We start from the raw sequence: 19,715 nt of genomic DNA, 5'->3' as shown, positions 1-19,715 counted from the left end.
CTGTGGCCAGCCCCTCCTCTTGTAGCAGTGTAAGGCTTGGTGTGTAAGAATTAGAGGTTGATGCCTGTGTTCCTTCTCCCAGTGACCTGATATGGTTAATACTTGAGCTTCATGACTTCAAAGTATAATTACTCTGGATTTCCTGAGCTGTACTTCACGCTCTTTTTCTTGCCTGTTAAGTTAAAGAGCTGGGTCAGCCTGTCCATGTAACTGATAACAGTCCTTTCCAAGCTGACTTAACACAAACTGCTCTGCCCAGAGAAATTAAGGAGCCTTGACTGATAAGAGTTAGTGGTAGCCACACTGACAGCTAAGTGGAGTTTACACTCTGTGTGATCTCTTCAGTGTTTGGGGCAGAATTTGACACTAGGGTGTTGGGAAAACAGCAGCAACTTTTCACTTATGGATTCAGCTATGTCCTTCACCTTAAGGGTCAGCTTCATGTGTGTGGGTGCTAGTCTCAGGCTGTGAAATTAATCCCCCTTGGAATGATGGCTGATCACACCATCATCTCCCAGTGTAAAGTAGTTTCTTTGAGCATGCTTTCTCTATGTAAATACTTACCAACATCTGTAGTTAAAAAATATTAAGCAAAGCAAAAACAAGTCAGGCCTTTGCCTGCACTTTTCCCAAGGTGGAATGGAAGGTCAAACGAATCTTTATCTGTGTAGTCCTATCTCTTAATGTTATGCTAGAGGAGTCTCAAATACTTGACATACAGTCAAGTACGCGCAGTCAATACACACAGTGAATTTGGTGTAAGCACTGTAATGGGGTAACTAGGCAAAAGGCATCTGCATAACAGGTGGAAAATGCCAGAACCTCTGTCTGAGCGGTTGTGTTAATGCTGGGAGGGATCCTCTCTGCATTAGAGAGGAGAAGCCTAGGACATGATCTTCCTTTAACCTGTGTCTACCCCAGACTAGCCAGAGTGTTGAGTCTCACACTACTAGGAGCTATGAATGTGTCAGGTGATGTGAGTCAGTATGATTCCATTGTTGTCAGCTGAGTTGGCTTGGTCAGAAGCCTGCCTATTTTGGTAGGCTGCTGGCATCATTGCAGAGTCTCTTCTGTCAGTTAGTGGCCTTACTAGAAGTGACTCGTGATCCTGTCAGTGCTGTGAGATGCATTCTTCATGAGCTATTCCTTTTAGGAGCCAAGAGTGAACAGTGTCTTATCTTGCATGTCCTTTTTGGCAGAGCACGTCTGCTTGGGAACCTTGATGTTGTAATATTTGTTTGCTGTTGTTTTTTCTGTCCCAGAGCCGGGTGATAGCCATGGATAAAGAGAAGGCTGCTGTGAATCTCACCAGGGAGAATGCGCATAGGTACAAGCACACATATTACCTATTTTTGTAAATTGTTGTCTGAGAAGGACAAAGACTCCTCAATATTTGGGCATGTGGTTCATGTTTATCACTACTGGAAACCAGGGAATGTTTCCGTGGTTTCCCTAGGTTGAGCTCCTAAAGTGTGTAAGAATTGAGAGAAAAAAAAAAAAGCTTATATTTACCAGAATATTTTTTTCCTTTGACTTGTGAATGCACTTTGCAAAGACAGCAGCCTAAATAAAACAACAGTATTTAAATGCTGTCTGTCTTTGCAAGGGTTTTCAAGGTGTTCCACAGTAACTACTCTCATCCCTTTCTCTGAACTTGGGAAACTGAAGGCAGCAGGTAGTAAGAATGTATATGTCACTTAGGAGGTTAAGGACAGGTATAGCCTGAACTTTTCTCTCTCTGGCTCCCTATATCATTGTTGTGCTTGTTTCTGTCATTGTTCCTCTAGATATAAGGTCACGCATTCAAAAAGCCACCTTCACTCTGATGTGCTAGTGTGGTGTCCTTTAGCATCCTCCTTGCACTCTTGGGTTTGGTGAGAATGGTGCTGCTGGGTCCTGTGCTGTTTGCAAGATGCCTATGCTGTGGCTGGATGTTCCAAGCTGCTGAATCATGGAATCATAGAATAGTTTGGGTGGGAAGGGACCTTTAAAGGTCATCTAGTCCAACCCTCCCTGCAAGGAGTCAAGCATCTTGTGCCTGAAGTCAGCACAGCTCTGTATCAGGTTGTCTTTGTCCTTCCCAGTGGCCCTGTTTCCTCAGCTAGTTCTTCTTAACCCAGGTTATTCTGGACTGTCACTATCATAACAAGCACCAGAACTAGAATCTCAGTGTGCTTTTGAGTCCAGGATCCCAGTCTATAGACATTGTAAAAGGTACAGAGCTCTAGTATGTATCCTTAGAAACTGCTGGGCCTATGCATTAATTAGAGCAGTCTCAGAAAGGATTCCTATTGCTACCTCTTATGGAGTCTAGTACAGCTGTGAGTCTTAAGTAGTGCTCATTACCTGGCATTTCTGTCCACACAACCCACATACCCTTTTTTCCCAAGCTGCTGCCAGCATTGGGGCTGCAGAGGCAGGCTACTTGTGTTTCTGGCTGCACTGAGCTGCATCTCTTCACTTCTCGCAACCCAATCTCAGCTCTTATGTGAGTCTGAAGTGATGTGTAGGACACAAGCCCTTCCCAAACTTGTCACCTCACTATTACCCTTTGCCTCCTAGTCCAGTTATAGGGAGTGGGGAGCAGAGCCCTTCTGATTTGTCAGTGTCAAATCAAGTTCTGTTGCAATTTTTCATACATATAATAAAAGAAGGCCAGATCTTTGCCTCCTTGGTAGATTATTGCTCTGGCATCTGGAAAAAATAGTCTTGTTATTAACATTGCTTGTTGTCTCAAGAGTGGCAGAGGGAGTGTAAATGCAGTGCCAGAGAACCTCATATTTCTCTATGGATATTTTCATTGTGTCCTTGTGATCTTGTCCATGGCATGGTGCCCTCTAGCTCTTGGGAGAGAAGCCAGTAGGATAAGCTATGTTACTGCATGACTGAAGCCAGCTTGGTTCCTGCCTTCTTTTCAGAGCTCCCTTATCACAGCTGTGTTCTCTAGATGCTTAGGTGAGTCTTGCTCTCACTAAATCAATCCCAGTGCCAGATGGCCCGTCTGGGCACATTGCAGACAGATGCAGCAATCCCTCCCTTTCTTGATGCCTGTCTATGCTGACAGGGCGGTACCATGGGCCCTCAGCAAAGGCAAGTAGGACTTGGGTATAACGCCTTTGTCGCAGCATGCTCTATGAACCACGTTGGATAGCCCTGAGGTGTTACAGGAGGAGGAGAAAACATACTGGGAAGAGCTGGGCGGTTTTGTTTTCTCTAGACCTTGACTGCATGAGGACAGGAGTTAGGGGACAGTGCAGACTCTCTGCCACAATGGGCTCTTGTAGCTGGGGAATGGCATCTCCTGTGGAAGCCTTGGAGTCTTTCTCCACCAGCCGATCTTGACCAGCCTTGTCTTTCTGACTTTGCAAAGTGCTTCCTCTGATGTTGCTTAAATGTCTTCACAAAAGCCAGAGGCAAACCTGGTGAGAAGAGAGGTATTTTGGTGGGTGGACCAGCTGAGGAATGAGAGGTTCTATTCCTTCCTTGCTGTCTCATACTCTCTGTTTCTGTGACCTCTCCTGTAGTATCAGGCTGTCACCAAGCATCAAGGCTACTTTCAGACTGGCCTCTTTCCTGTCCCAGGAGCATCAAGGGAACTTTGCTCAGGATTCCTAAGTTTTAAGGGGATCACTGTCTCAACTATTTTTCCATGGCAGGGAACATATTCTGTAGCCAGCTGGGAGCAAGGGACAGATCATGCCAGGTTGTGACAGACTGGAGCACCGTGCAGTGGCAGTCTGGCAGTCCCAAGGCTGTTCTACCTTGGATTAGTGCAGTGAGTTAACTCAGAATCTTGGCCAAGATTTCTCCCTAATAAATACCAACGTGTTTAAAGACCGGTTTCTTAAAAATAGCAAGCCAGCATGCTTACTTGCTCACTTGTTACAGGTAAAAGAGAGGTGTTTGTGTCTTCCAGTGCCTTCAGGGGTTCTGCTGATGTGAGCACCCTGGGGACATCTGTCTGCAGATGAAAGGCACTGACCATGTTTCCCAATTAATGTGCACAGAGATGTCAGGGGCAAGAAAGATCATGAGTTAGAAACTAGCATCTGAGAGATGCTAGTTTGTATTTTAAATATATTGTATTGTACAGTCTGTGCATGAGCTGTTCCTAAAGGATTCCCTTTTCTTAGCTCTGTGTCTGGCACTGGGGTTCTGCTGCACGGCATGTGCTGGCCTCCTGGTAGTGTGCAGGAACATCTCGTCACGTTAATGTTGGCATGTGAGATGAGATCCAAAGATGCCTAGAAAATACTCTCAGATGCCAGAACACTGTTAAGATCTAGGTTATCAAAGGAGCTGGAGAAAGAACATGGCAAATGTGAGCGTGTTGTTTCCACTTATAATAGCAGGTTTACGTATTTGAAACAAGTGATTTTGTTGTGATTGGCTTTTTTTTTTTTTGGGGGGGGGGGGGGGATAGTGAGCTTACCTGGGGGACACCTTGGAGATGTAGTTAATGTTCAGCAGGGTGAGGGAATACTGCTGTATATATGGCAAGGGGTGATGCATACATGTTTTAGGTGCACAGGAGCTGCACCCTGGAATCAGCACGGGTGCATAGTATGCTCTTTGCTTTGAACATTGTTCACGGGGCAAAGAGCAGATCCTAAACTTCCCTTGTGGCTTGGGAAGAATCCAGCTGCAGTTAGTGGGGTAGGATATGTGTGTGTCAGATAAGAGGTGTGATATTTAATGATCTGTTTATAGAATGTGCTGGTTGTGAATCTACATAAACATGCCTCCTAATCTTTCTTCTTTCTGCTCTTGCACCTGGAATTTTACAGGCTGCAACTCCAGGACAGGATCCACATCCTCCATCATGATGTTTCATACAGTAATTGTTTTCATTGTTATAATCCCCTTTTGTCTTTCTCCTTTTTTTACTCTGGTGGGAGGAGGCAGGCGTGAGAGGCAGCCAAGGGACCCCTTCGGGATGCAGGTGTTGGGAGGGTGTTGAAGTTAGAAAAAAAGGTCAGTAAGAAGTAAGCCAGTGAAGCTTTTCCCATCAGAGATCTCCAGGCCAGATGATCAGCTGAGAGAAGTCCCTGACTACATCAGAAGGTGAATTGTTCCTGGGTTTAGGTGTCTAATGGTTGTGTCTGAGCTGGTAGTCCAGGTGCTCTCTAGTGTTACTGGGGAGAGGCAAATATCTAGAGTGTAGCTCATTCTATGCTGACATGGATGCTTTAGATAAACATCTATGTGCCTGTCTACCCATTGATGTTAGAGGGAGGCCAGATATTTAGCTTAGATTAAATGCCCAGCCTTATTCACCTGAAATTAGGTGAGCTGAACCAGGGAAGGATACCCATTGTCTTCCCCGAACCTGGCTGAAACCAGTTAAAACTGCCATTTGGTGAGGCTTATCTGGTTAGGTGGATATGTGCTCAGTGGTTTCTTAGCCAGGAGCTACAGCACTGTAGATTCATAGTGTCATTCTGACACTATTGTTTTTGACACTGTACTGCCTCTTAGGGGTATGTCTGCACAGTCTTCTATCTGCAAATCTAAATTTGTGCTGCCCATACTCCAAACAGCAGTAAAGCCAGCCAGCTCTGGTCCAAAAGCCACGTAGCTGTGTTGGCATTGCATCTGCATGGGTATGCCCTGTGCCAGGAGGCTGGCCTGAGGACAGTGCCACACTCACACCGTTACATGATGTCTGATTTAGGGCTGGTATGCGTCAGTCCAGACCGTAGCATGAGCGTAGTGAGCTGACCCTTGTCTGCAGAAGAGCCAGCCGTTAGATAGTTGATGCTGCTGAGGGGGCCTGGCTCTTTTGCTCCTTGGAGGTCTTTCTGCAGCTCTTATAAGGGGAAGGATATGCATCCTGACAGCTAGTCTGGGTCTTTGTGGGCTCTCTCAAGTTCTGGTTGTTGCTTTAGATCTAGATGGGCACAGAGCTCCAGAGCATCAAGGTGCTTTGTAACGTGTTCCGCTAGGTGGGACTGTTGATCTGCAAAAATGATACTTTGCCTGTGCTTAGCTTTGTATCACTCTCGCATTCAAGGTGGGAGAGTGAGCAGGCCAGGCTATCCCAAAAAGAAATAGGTTAAAATTGTATTAGATAAAAGCAGAGCCAAACACACATGGGCATGTGTGAGAGAGTTCCCTGGATAGGATTTTGACACTGAGCATACAAGAAGATTGCTGTGGTTGAGAGCTGGTTGTGATTCTTTTTCTTTTCTAGGTTCTGCCAAGCAGCTGCTACTCTGGGGCCCCGTAGACTTTATAGTCAGTAACCCCCCATACGTCTTCCATGAAGACATGGCTTCGTTGGATGCAGAAATCTTCCGGTAATCAAATAGATTTTTCTTCTCCTCATCCTTGAAGCAAAGTTTTCTCTCTGCTTCCTTATATTACACACAAAACATGCAAAGGTAATATACGTGTACATAGTGTAGGTGCGTTTATGTGGTATATAATAATGCAGTGTTACATTGATACTGCTTACAGGTCTGAAACAGTATCAGAAGTATTTTAAATATTTATAAAAGTGGAAAAAGCACACAATCTGAAATTAACAAGTTTTCAATTCCATAACTGCTTCAGTTTTTCCTGTTAGACCTTCATTTTTTCTTTTCTTTTTTTTTTTTAAATAATTGGGTTCACTTTATGAAAGAAAGTACAAGTAATCTGAGCAGCTTTTTGTGATGGAAAAAACACTTCAGTGAAAATGCTGCAACCCATTCTCATGCCAATACTTGTCTTAAGCAAACAAACCCACACAAATATAAGTAAGCTCTTTTGGGATGTGGAACTACTTTGTGCGTGCTGGTTCTTCCTCCGAATTGATTGTCGTGCGTATCAGGACAAAGTCCTGCGCCCACCTCTGTCCAAGATGTGCACCAGAGCAGACTCTGAAAGATGAGCTTTCTACATCCTAATTCACTCTGCTAGGTTCGAAGGCAGTCCAGCCTCGAAGGCAGTGAATCCTCGAGGGCTTGGCTCATGCCACATGAATTGCTGTTAATCTTGTCTTATTCCCGCACTCCAGCTATGAGGACCTTGATGCACTGGATGGGGGAGATGATGGGATGAGAGTCATCAAAACAATTCTGACTCTGGCTCCTTCTCTTCTGAAGGATTCTGGGTAAGCATTGTTCTCTATTTGAATTTCATGTCTTTTGTCTATTCACTTCTATAACTTCTACTTTCTTTTTATACAGGAAGGTACAGAGGGAAAATAATTGCAAAAATGTCCATTCTTCCTCATCTAATAATAGCAGTTTAAAAAAGTCATGTGTATAGGCAAAATTAACTTGAAATTGGTTAATAAAGGAATATGAGCCTTCCTTGACCAGTAGTGGTGTCTCCTAGTCATTAGTGAAGTGAGAATCTTTAAAGGTCAAAGCAGCAGCAAAAAGAACATGAAAGAGCAGCAGAAAAAGAAAGAGTGCAAAAACTGGAAGCTTTCTAAGCAGAATAACTGATTGAACGTGAAGCAATATAGAACTCTGTGAGAATGGATGTAGATCTCTACTTCCCTCCCACCCTTTAATTAGGGGAAACTTGTTTATTGTGCCAGGATACAATGCTGAATATCCCAGGGGAAAGATCATCAGCCGGGGCTAGTTTCTTAAATGTTAGATTTCTCCACGGTTAATACTCAAGACTGAGGGTTCCTTTTCTCTGTCATGTGGGATCCATTTTGTGCTTAAAGATCAACATGCTGATACCCAAACATGTGTTGTGCCAGAGCATTCACATATCCTATTGAAAATTCCTGACATTTTACCAGCATAAGAGAGGTCATTGAAAAATCTGCTGTTTTGAGAAGAGGAACAGGAATATTGAGAGGCATACTGCATGCAAAAGAATTTATTCCTCATGCTTTGCATGACCACAACAGCAGAAGATGCTCCTCAGAACTTGCCAGCAACAGAGATTGGTCCTGTGGGGTTGTTTGTTAGGATTATTATTTTTAACTTCCCTTCTTGCTTGTTTTATAAGGTGGAGCCCCCGTTGAGGAGTGGAGGCTTTTTAAGGTCAGGAATGAGATCCACACCCAGCTTGTAGTTCGTTTGGTGAATTTATAGGGAGTATTCAGTGTGGGATGTTTTAGGAATTCTCAGGAGAGTGTATTATTGGGGCTTGGCCTTTGTTCTTTGCCTGTTAAACTTGTATCTTGCTGCGCCGTCGCAGGCTGTAACCAGTTCCATCGTCTCCACGTGCCTGTAAGCCAGGGTGGTTCTGCCTCGTTGTGGGAGTGGAAACTCAGAAATGAGCCTGGCGTCGTAAAGCCTGGCTGCAGCAGAGATGGAAATAGCCCTGGTGTACTAACTGAGGTTGTCTGATCAACAGTGCCTTATCACTGCTGCACTCTCCTTTGAACAGTCCTCTGTGTAAGTCTGAATGCTGGTGGTGTTTCATAACTGATTTATGGAGACGTTAGTACTGTGTACTAACTTGTACTTTATAAATCTCGCTACTGGGACTTAACATCACCCTGCTTATGCAAAGAGGAACTTCATGCTGCCAGTCCAGTGCTCAGTTTTCATGCATTTGCATCATAAAACTTCATTCTGGCCTTAAATCTTTGGGAACTTCAGAAAGACAAAGCTGGTGGTATCTCTGCATGGGGTTCAAAAGGGATCCTTACATCTTGATGCAAGGGTTTAACTGCTCACACAGAGGAATACCATGAAAATTCCCCTCAAGATCCATGCTTTCTTCCCCTGAGGGAGGCAGTTGGGATCAGCATCTTAAGTGGTCAGCTATGATCTGGTTTAGGATTATTGGATTGCAGTGTGTTCGTTGACCTTCTCATTTCCTGCACTGATAGTAGTCATCCAGAAAGACAGACCTAATTTGTATCAGTTTAGCAACCTAAATGTGTGTATCTCCCCACTTTCTACTCTCAAATGTGTCCTTTCAGGAGTGTGCTTTTGGAAGTTGATCCCAGACACCCAAATATGGTGGAGAACTGGCTACAGGCACACCCCAACTTACTACTTGTCCTTCGTGCCATTCACAAGGACTTCTGTGGCAAGTAAGTCCTTTTTACCTGCAGATTTTTGCTTCAGGTATAGGCCTGTGTCCTTTGTAGACTATGTCCCTGCACTCTGATATGTTGAATGAACTCAGAGAAAGCCCACAGCTGAAGCTGGCCTTTAAGGAAACAGGGGCTTCCTTCAAGTATCTCAACCTTTTCATATCCTCAGATAGCCTGGCAAGTGTTTCTGAGTCACAAATTCTGGTGCAGATAAGCATTTCTGATGGGGTGACTAGCTCTGGTGAGATCATTGCTATTGGAAAATAGCTGCTTTTATAGGATGGAGGTAGAGGCATGTTCTCCCTAGCAAGACTTCAATCTCTGATCATTCTTTTTCCCACAGGCCTAGGTTTCTGCACATCCAAAACCAAAGCAGGTGACAACTGTACCAGAAATAACTCTTCTTGCAGTATGCTTTTTGCTGGTTAGCCCTGCTGAACAGCTTATTGAAAACTCTGCGTGGCAAAAAGAATCTGCACTTCGTTCCCCAGTGCATTGAACTCTCCATGCAGCGGCAGACCCCCTTGTTTCCTGATACAGACTTCATCCAGAGATGTAGAAGTTCAGCACAGCATGTAAAAGTGTTTCACTTTCCTCCGGGAATTGCATGCAACTTTTTAGTTTGCTCTGCTAAAGTGACTCATTAATCTCAGGAGCCAATATGGAAGAGTTCACAGCTCCAGATATTTCATTAAAAATACAACTTCTCAACATGTCAGATCACTCATTTGACCTAGAAAGAATTTCATTCTTTTTTTTTTTTTTTTTTTGGCCTTGAGTTAAATTTATATAGAATGTGATCAGATTGGATGATGGGTCCAAACTCTGGCTTATATCAGCATATGGATTTGCTGATATAATGGGACATGACTAACCTGCACATTTCAAATTCAGTTCCATTCCAGGATCCTGATGCCTTGGAGTAGATCTCCAACAGCAAAGCAGCCTTCATTTCCCAGTCCTGCTGAGTGACGTGTCATTGAAGGATCAGTGCACGTTACACCATCTGAATCTACAGCACCTGACACTTGGTGGATGCTGCCAGAAACAATCAAAACACTGTAATAAAGATAGTGTTCCAGATCAGTGTCCTTACAAGAATTGCTGGGCAATTACATTCTCAAACGTGCTAGCAGACCTGAATAAACGTCAGGCACCCCCGCACATTGCTTCTCATAGTAATAGAAATGCTTAACTTCCATGTAAGGCATTTAAATGCAAGACTCTACAAAGAAGGCCAGAATAACTACTCCAGTTTTGCAGATGGAGAAGTTGAAAAACAGGAGGTGAAATGACTTGTACAAAATTTGACAACAGGCTAAGTTTGGAGTAGGACCTGACTCTTGACAGCCGTGGGAATAGCTGAGGTCTGTTTCTTTGAGAAGGATGACTCAGAGTCAGGCTGCCTGAAACAACACTGAGAGAAGCCCCTGAAATGGACAGTCAGCATCACGACATTATAAATAATGGCAGGATTAAATTCAAGCTGCTTCATGTTGTTTCCAGTGTTGCAAGTTCCCTTTCTGACTATAGCTAGCCAGGGAAGGAAGGCAAGAAAGCAAACTGAAGGATCTGGTCTGCCAGTCTGAATGGAAACACTTGCTGGGCCAGTGGAGGTGAGCGTTCAGTAGAGGGTGAAAGCGTCCAGACAGTGACAGGTCCTATCAGGCTCTCTGTCCAGGCTGAACTGGGAGTGCCTGCCCAGAAACATTAGGTAGGAGCTGCATCAGCAAACTGCATCTGTTTGGAAAGCTGCAGCAGATTCGGAGGGCTTTACGTGAGCACTAATACTGCTAGTCCTTTTCCCCTCTCCCACACTCACATTCCCGGCTCTTTCACTCACTTTTTAGCTCTTGAACATCGGTCCTGCTTTTCCACAGATACCTGAGCACTCTCTGATGTACCAGCACTTGGGTCTCCACTTGGATCCTCTCCCCACCCTCTGGGCTTTTACAGCTTTGTTCACAGACTGGCCCTTCACCCCATCATACCACTCACACTGCATTTAACTTCCCACCATTCTGCACCCCTCAGTTGTTTACCATGTCCCATATGCTTTTTACTTGAAGTTATAAGCCTTCTCTGGACTGCAGTACACCTGCCCTGGTTAAACACAGTCGAGGAAATCTAGGCAAGGAGAGAACTAAAGAAGTTCAGTTAAAGTGCTCTTCATCCTAGGTTTGGAAATAAAGTTCCAGCACTGCTGATTTCTGGCAGTTTTGCCTGCTAGAGCTGTGAGTAGAAATTCTAGCCAAAGAGGTGGTGTTTTGTTTGTTTGAGTTTTTTAAAATAATAGTTTAGGGTCTTTTTTAAAGTTCAGTTTGTCAGACTTATTTCTTTAAATTTAATTTTTAAACAAAGTTCATAGATTTCATCTGGGTATCAGCAGTGTTTATGTATGAAACAGGGCAACCCACAGAGCTTACTTCTGCGGGATACTTTAAAAGCTGCATAGTTTACTGGCTTATAAGAGCGTTTAACGGCATCATATTGCATTCTTCAAGGGGTAGGCTGATTCCCTTCAGCAGACTAGAGTTAGATGTCCCTCTCAGAGCGCTGGTGCCTGGGCTGCAGAAAGCGGTGTGCCTTTTCTCAGAAGCATCAATCACTTGTCAGAGCTCTGAGCAGGACGCTTTATGAGGCAGGCTCTTGGTCTAATCCAGTAGGACAAGTGTTAAATTCCTATATTTATAGCTAAAGCAATAATAAAAATGCTTGCATTTCTGTGGGTTTGTGTTGCATAGTGGTTATATGTCTCAGAAAATCACGTGGTGCTGCTGACCTTCTCATAAAGACAAGAATGGAGAAAAATTGCTGTTCCTCCCAAGAGGCTGGATTTGTCAGAGTCACATCTGAGGGAATGTGCTGGTAGTACAATATGTTCTTCAGTGCTTTATGCATATTGGCCCAGGCTCATTTTGGTACAGAAGCACTGCAGAGCTTTTTGGAGATGGTGATTTTAAGGAACCACAGGCATTCCCAGCACCCTTGCTAAAGCACCGGACCATGTCTGTGTTGTCTTTGTTGCCTGTGAGCGGGAGGCTCAGCTGATGCCAGCAATATACTGTGCATGTGAGCTCTCTGCAGAGGCATAGCTGCTCCCTAAGGCCACAGAAGGCTGATGCTTCAGTCAGCATTTTAAGTAATCCAGTATCTGACATAATTTAATTTTCTGGGACTCACTAGGTCTTTTGAACTGTCAAAATGGTGATTTGTATCCTGAAGTGATGCTTTCAGAGAGGGGCTTTGTTTTCCTCCGGGACCCTGAAGAGTGCGGTTGTGTGTGTGTTCAGGTCTGTGTTCTGGAGAGTTACCAGGTGTGAAGTACCTACTAGGGTCACGCTGGCCATCCCTGAGGAGGAGTTGGTAAAAGCTTGGCCTTTGCCAGAGCCCTGCAGATGGTGCTGTGGTCCCAGCTTAGCTGTGTCTGCTGGAGAACAGAGCTACCACTGGCAAGGTGCAGCTCCACAGGAGAGAGTTCGGGTCAACAGCGGGCTTCAGCATAGGTGCAGCTGCAAAGCAGGGCTTTAACCTCTATCCCTGTGCCTGTAAAACAGCTTTGGTACGGGGCTTACGTGGGGAAGCTGGAAGGGGACCTCACAGCTTGTGATACAGGACTGGGGTTGTACCTCATGCTTTTAATGGGAGGCCCGAAGTCCCCCTAGGGCTGCATTAATCCATGGGTTTGGACGATCTCTAGTATGCTGGAGGACAGAGATACAGTACTGTTCTTGTTCTGGTGTAATTTCCATGTAAGCACCCTGAAGTGGAAGTACCGCTTGCACAAGTGTTTTCAGCCTTCCACACAAGATGTGGGGTGAAAGGGACTTTCTCAGGGACCTTAGAAAGTCCAAAAAATGTATTTATCCTCACTGTGCTCTCAGTTAACCCTGTAGTCTTGTAGGGATGAGATGCTTTTCCAGGTGAGGAACTGACGGACATTGACTCCACTAGGGTGACACGGGAGATCTCTGGGCACCCAGGTACTGAATGTGTGTGGATTACTGGCCAGCACTCAGTTCCTTGATGCAGGTCCATAGATCAAAATGGGTTGGAAGAGAGCTTGACAATCATCTAGACCGATTTCCCTGTCCAATCAACTTGGCTTACATCATTCCTGACAAATGTTTGTCCAGCCTGATCTAAAAGGCCTCCAATGCTGACAAGGACTTTTGCATGCAATCTGTTCTGGTGCTTTGTTGTTCCTCCTGCTAGAAAGTTATCCTTTGTACCTAGTCTTCCTTGCTGCCATTAAAGCTGAGTACTACTTCTTCTGCCCTGAGGGGTAGAACAGCTGACTCTCTCGTTAGAGAGGCTTCCATGTGGTAGTCTGTTCCTGTGTTTCTTCACAGTCTTCATTTCTGAGGAAAGAACACCAATGTTGTGTTGTGTACGTAGGCTGCTTGCCCATCCTTCCCTCCCTGCCTGAGAGATGTAAAGGGGGACCAGGTGTGCTGAAGGGTAGTGCGCTTCAGGCGTGTTGCAGGTGATACTTGTGCCTATTGTGATTGGAATAGTGGAGCTGTTACAGCTCATCTTGTTACAGGAGAGGAGTCATTTCTCAAGCAGTGAAGACTAAGCCAAAACTTGAATTAACATTTTGTTTGTCTGGGCAAGTTTTCAAAAGCTGTATTTAAGTTTTAATAAGCTACTATTTCTGCTCTGGGTTGCATCCGGAGGGACAAACACCCAGTGAGAGAAGGCTTCTCTCACAGTCAAGAAGATGATGAGATACCAAGGAGACTTTATCCAGTTTCCAGCCTATTTCCTCTTCCATAGATGTTTTTGATATGCTCTAAGTGTTCGAAATTTCAGATGTTCTTCCCTGTGGAGGGTCATGTCACATTTCTTCTCTGTTTCTTTTGCCTGGCAGCTGCTTGCAAATCTCAGCATGGTCCATCCAGTCCCTGGTGAATGCAGGAAGCTATTTAATTCGACGGTCCTGTGGCCCTGGGGTCATGGCCAAAGCAAGCTCCGTGTTCAGCTGTTGCAATTGGGACAGGTAGCAGAAGTTACTGTAGCCTCAAGGATGTTCTAAAATGTGCCCTAGTTGCAGAATCAGCCTGTACCAAACTTTCCTCTGCCTTGCAGTCACCTCTGTGGTTGTGCCAGGTGGGCTTAGGCTGGCATGCCTGGGGTTCAGAGTCTGCACCTGAACTCTTCTTAAGATTTGTCCTTCGGCATGGGGTAGTCTCATGTAAGTGTGCCTGCAAGCAGGAGGTGGTGTCTTGTGGGATACTGACCTATATGATCTCTCTGCCCCTGGACTCTCTGGTCTCACCCATCGCTGCCACAATGTGTCTGGCAGAACAGGCTTCTGAGGGTGGAATAAAAGTACAAGCGGTTTGCTAAGTTGCCTGCTCATGTTACTTGGGGTTTTTGATCCCCTCCAGAGCGGGTGCATCAGGGATATGTTACCCCCTAGGTAGAAGGAATGGAGCAGACCAAGGAACATGCTAGTAGAGAGAGGCAGGATCATGCTAACCTGCGTGTGCTGTGCTGAACTCAGTTCCAGGATGGGTTTCCTTCTGGGCTGGATCCTGGGATCAGGCCTTTGGGGAATACGGTGTGTGCAGATGCACTGGAGTTTTTGCAAGACCAGCTGTTTTTCAAGGGATATGCTCTTGAGCAAACTGCTTTAGATTTCTTTCTCTTTGCCTGAGGAAAGAAATCCACATGCCTGTGGATTTCACTGTGAGGACAGAGTGGGTAGGGATGACAAAGAAGGGGGAACCTGTTTGCAGCAGTTCCTGCCCACAAGCAAGGCCTGCGTAATTCCAGGTGTGCCCAAAGCAGGTGTGACTTGCACTGTCTTCTCCATCTGCTGGTGCTAGATCAGAGGCAAATAAGCTGTCATTCCACTTTGCTCCCTTTGGGAAGTTTAACGCTGCATTTGCTGGAAACTTGCCAGTGGTTCCATCCTATACTGGGATTCACCAAAGCTGAATTCACATCCCTGCTGTGTGACAAACTGCAGGCCTGACCTTGCTTACTCTGTTCCCTGCATTTACAGTTGGAATAATATCCCTCTGATGTCTTACAGACCATTGTAAGAGTACCTTATATAGAGGATGTGGGTACTCAGTTACTTCAGAAAGGACTGTGACTGTCCTATGGCAACCTCTTCTTCAATTACATCTAGAAAGAGCAAAGAATGAGCCAACTTTTATGAAAGCCATCCCATCTGCTTCTTGGTGACAGGACACACCACCCCACTGCAGCATAAATCAGATTTGCTTTGCTGGTTTCCAGTGCTGCCAGTGCAAAACCAAAGGATATAGGAGTAAGCCAAAGTACCAGCACTAGTTTTTCTGCAGCAAGCACATTTTGGGGCATGATGGGAGCATGATGCACAGACAAACCAGGGTGCTGCAGAGTGCTGAGCAAGTGCATCCTGTTCACAAAAGCAAGTGGTGCTTTTACAGTGCATGAGCATCAAATATGTTGCTATTGCAAACAAGTGGAGAGAAATGCTGCCACATTTTGTAGTCTCCGTGGTTTGTCTCCTTTATGTGGTTGATGTCAGAACTGTAGCTTTAAGTGGCAGCTTCTAGCTCTAAAGATCTGCTTCATCTCCTTTCACCAGCAAACCTTAATGGTCACTCTTCTGTGTCTTGTGTGCTCATCCTAGCATTTTGGGCAGAGTGGGCATCACCATGTCGTTTCAGTTGCAGCTAACCTGTCAGTGTTACGATGACAACCATGGCTACATGAGCAAGGTTACCACGGGATAGAAGGCCTTAGAATAGCTGCATGTGAACAAACTGCTGCCTGGGGAGGAAGAGGCCTTGTCCCCATTAAATATTTGCTCTGTGTTCAGCTTGCTTCAACAGGCTACATCAGTATTCTCAGGCTTCATCCTTTCTTTTGTGGCAGCTGGAATGTTCTGAGATCATCCTGTCCGTGGCAGGGAGCATCAGGAGACATTGCAGAGATTCTCAGCTCGCAGGCTGGAATTTGCAGCATGGCAAAGGAGAGTTTGCCATCTAAATATGCAGGACCAACAGATGCGGTGAGAAACTGAGGCAAAGGAAGAACCACAGCAGAGTGACAGGAAGAGCTTGAATGCTCTTAATGGCAGTTCTGGCAACCTAGCTCTAGCTGTCCTTGTTTCTCCCTTTACAGGTTCTTTAAATAGTATAGCCATCCCAGCTGTCACCTGGGGGGATGATAGTGCCTGGAGAGTAGGAAGTAGTTACTGTTAGTGCTTCCTGTTTGCATGAAGAAAAGATAGGAGAGTGTGACCAGAGAAAAGCTCAGTTTGGAGAGCCTCAGTCTTGAGCTATGGCATGAGGGTAGTTTTCACAGTTTGTGTTTCTGGCACAGCCGTTACTAAACACTGCAGGACCTGAATGTACACAAATGACAGATGTGGTGGAGGAGGAAGGGAGCGATGAAGAAACCATTACATGAAGTTCATCTAGAGAAGACAAGATTCTTAAGAAAGGGTGTGTTAAAATGAAGCTGAGGTTTAAGGAGGGGTGGCCTGTGCCACCACATTCCTGCTTTGCCACTCTGAAATGATAAGTAGAAGTGTGGGGCTGAGTCTTCATAAGGTACAAGTTGTATATAGGAGGCAAACTTTGAGTGTCTCTGCTTAATGTCTGTACTTCAGAGAGTGAATGGAGCCCCTTCTCCAGTGTGGTGGCTTTCTGGTAGGCCACGGGATGGGCGAGCAACAGTGGACCAAGCACAGCACTCTGAGGAGCCTTGTTCCATGGAGAGCAGAGCACTGCTCAAGGGGTGTCACAAAGATGCTACTTGCCCGAGTGTATGGGAGGCAGAACTCGGCTTCTAGTGGGGTGTCCTCAGCAATTCTTACGTGGGGGATTTTGATTTCTACTTTGTGCTAGCTACTGTCTGTCCTTTTAGCTCCCCACCTGCCTCTTCCTTTCCTGATGGCTAGCTTGTCTCCTGTGTTTTGCATATATGCTATAGCGTGCACAGAGTGGGGCATGCCCATCAGCTTGATAGCACAATGCCTACTGCAGTGGAGTCCTTACTTGGCAAGCTGAGCTGCTGCAAGAGCTGTGGTACCCAGCAGTGCTGGTAGAAGAACAGCTTCTGCCATTAAAATCCTTACTGTTTATCTGAAATATTCATCCAAGACTGTCTAGAACGCGAACACAGTTGCTTGGCTTGTTGAAAAAGGCATGAATTATTACAAAATTCCTGGCCTGGCAATTGGCTTATGATGAATTACTTAGGTTTGCATAGTGCTTTGATGTTCCAGCTCTAAATCCAGAGTAAGCAGTTACAACTCCCTTGATCTTAGTGGAGTCATCCTGCTCAATCCAGTTGGGTTGAAGTTGGCTCACCTGGTGATATATGGTATTTCTAGTCTGTGAAACAAGCGTCCAGTCATTGATTTAAGCCTTTCCAGGAACTGGAGGCTGTTAAGCTGGTAAATCTTTTCTCCTTTTCCATATTGCTCGGCCACTTATCTGCAAGCGACCTTCTCACCATCCCTTTTGACTCTGAGCTTGCTGCTTCTCTGGAGTCCTCCTCTGAGCCTTTGCAGTTCATGGTGTGTTTGTGTTGCCTTAGTGCTGAGAAGCTTTTCTCACAGGTTGCTCCATCTCTTTCTAAGCTTTCAGTACTCTGTTCCCCTGCCAGTATCTTGTGTAATTCTTCCTCTGCCAATGCAGTTGGCTTGCATGGATAAATTTCTTTATGCTAGATAACTTGGAGTAAGCTTGTGACAGAAAAATCCCAATTTAAAAGGTAGTTTTGTCTTGTGTTGTCCTTCATGTGATTTTGTTGCTGATGGTGTTTGCTTTGGTGGGAGTCATGGTCCTGGCACGTGGTCTCTTTGCTTCAGAAGAGCAGATTAAGATCATACTTTGTGCAAACAAGGCTGCTTCATTTAACATGCATGGGCAGTGAGCACTCAGGCTAAAAGTAGATTTCGTACTTTAACTTCCAGGTCAGTGAGTTTTTTGTTTCGTTTGTGTCAGCAGATAGTAGCCCTTTGTTCAGCATCACAACTTTTTCCAGCTCAGCAAAGCACACGCGTGCGCGCGCACACACACGTGATGCAGATCCTGAATTGTGCAATAAACTCCATGCTAAGTTCCATAAGCCCAGCAAATATGTCATCTGTTCTGCTTCAGGGCTTGATTGTGTGCCCTATTGACCAGCAATAAAGCCAAGAGTATGGAGGTAGTTAGTTATTAATTTATTTTGGCTTTTCCATCCATCATTGCCTATGTGGGAAAGAAAAGGGGCATAAATACTTCGAGAGTGAAAATTGGGTCTTTGGAGAGGTAACTTTGTAACTTGTGAAAGCTGGATAATTTAATGAAATTAGTCAAGTATTAAACAAATTAAATATTTAATTTTGTAATTAAGTAATTTTGTTACTAAGTAGGGCAGGAGTGAGGCCAGGGTAGGTCATGACCATGAAAGGTCATGAGTCATGGGCATAAAAATTAAATGATGAATGCATCCGGATGAATGCCCTGTAGCCTATTGTTGGTGTTCTAATCATGAAATAACTGCTTGGACTCCTGTCTTTGCAGCAGTTGGTGCTTGCTAGCACCCTCCTCTGCTCATGCAGACTCTGGAAAAGCAAGAAGAAGGCACCATCCTGCTCCTGATGGCATGCCTTCTCCTGAGCACCCCTCTAGAGGGTGTGGTTGCTTGCCAGTAGAGCCTTCAGCATCCACTTTTGGATAGAGGTGTACATCCCACACAGGAGCATGACACTTCTCCCTCTCAAGGTCTGACCTGCTGCTTTTCTGCAGGCAGAAGAGTGAAGGCAGCCTCCTTGTTCTTTGCTCTTTTAATCTGGCAGTGCCTTACTCCTCCACCAAAGCTCTGCTCAGCCCTGGAGCGCTCTCACATCCAGCTGTGCCTGACCTCCCATAACCTCACTGTTTGTGCTGTGGATCCCTGCAGAAGTCCCTCCGTCCTCATCCTCTTGGACTTTGTCCCTAGCAAAAAATCCTGCTCAGGCTTCTCAGAATTAACACGCATTAGCCTAACTCAGAATTGCCCTTTCCTGGGAATTTCTGACACTGTAAAGCTTGTTTGGTTTTTTTCTCCCCCCTTTTTAATCAGAATTAAATTTCCTGTGAGAACACTGTGTCCCAGATTTTGAGTTTTAGAAATGTTTTGCTCTGGGATTTCTGAATTTTTGTTTCCAGTTATGTCCATTTTAAGTTGTACTGCTTATGCTTACTGCTGATTTGTGAAGTAAAGACTTGTAATAGGTCACAGTATGTGTATTATAGAAGAAAACACAGTAGTTAGTTACCTGTTTTTTTGTGGGTTTTTTGTGGGGTTTTTTAATTGATAAGAACAGCTGCTGCTTAATATGACTGAAGCATCTCATCTTATTCTCTAGAACAAGAAGTCCCTTGTTTGCAATGTAATGAAAGTCTGGCAGTGCCATTACAACACCCAGGAACACCTTTATCTAGAAAAGCAGGTAACGTTTCATTCTGTAGTAAGTAGCGATTCACCTTAATGATCTAAATAGTAATAAAATATTTCACTACTTCTGTCATGTTGGGGCAAGGTAATAACGATGCATGTGGGCTAAAAACCTCTGAGATAAAATATGTGCAGTTTGGAAGTTCTGAAATAGAGCTTCTGAACTGCCAGAAACAAAGCTGTTCCAAGTAGCTTTGGTAGGATCTTTTATCAAAACCAATGCTCTTTGAAAAACAAATTTAAAAAAAAAAATCTGTTCTTAAAAGAAGTTCTTCCCAAG

General features: G+C 44.9%; 1 protein-coding gene across 6 annotated transcripts in view; it reads left to right on the top strand.

Moving 5' to 3' along the window:
• The window catches only part of HEMK1 (HemK methyltransferase 1, mitochondrial release factors N(5)-glutamine), a 32,556-nt gene extending 20,830 nt beyond the window's left edge, over positions 1-11,726 (top strand). For 5 of the 6 annotated variants that reach the window (XM_075762890.1, XM_075762892.1, XM_075762889.1 and 2 more), the window contains 6 exons: positions 1,263-1,327; positions 4,788-4,837; positions 6,194-6,299; positions 7,001-7,096; positions 8,882-8,995; positions 9,342-11,726. In XM_075762890.1, the coding sequence (XP_075619005.1) occupies positions 1,263-1,327; positions 4,788-4,837; positions 6,194-6,299; positions 7,001-7,096; positions 8,882-8,995; positions 9,342-9,378 (468 nt within the window). In that variant the 3' untranslated portion in view covers positions 9,379-11,726. The remainder of the gene's footprint in view (positions 1-1,262; positions 1,328-4,787; positions 4,838-6,193; positions 6,300-7,000; positions 7,097-8,881; positions 8,996-9,341) is intronic. The other variant, XM_075762891.1, reaches the window with a different exon arrangement.
• Positions 11,727-19,715: the final 7,989 nt, after the last annotated feature.

Source organism: Balearica regulorum, chromosome 10, assembly GCF_011004875.1.
Source record: "Balearica regulorum gibbericeps isolate bBalReg1 chromosome 10, bBalReg1.pri, whole genome shotgun sequence".
Taxonomy (NCBI): Eukaryota; Metazoa; Chordata; class Aves; order Gruiformes; family Gruidae; genus Balearica; species Balearica regulorum.
This window is presented reverse-complemented; position numbering and strand designations above follow the sequence as displayed.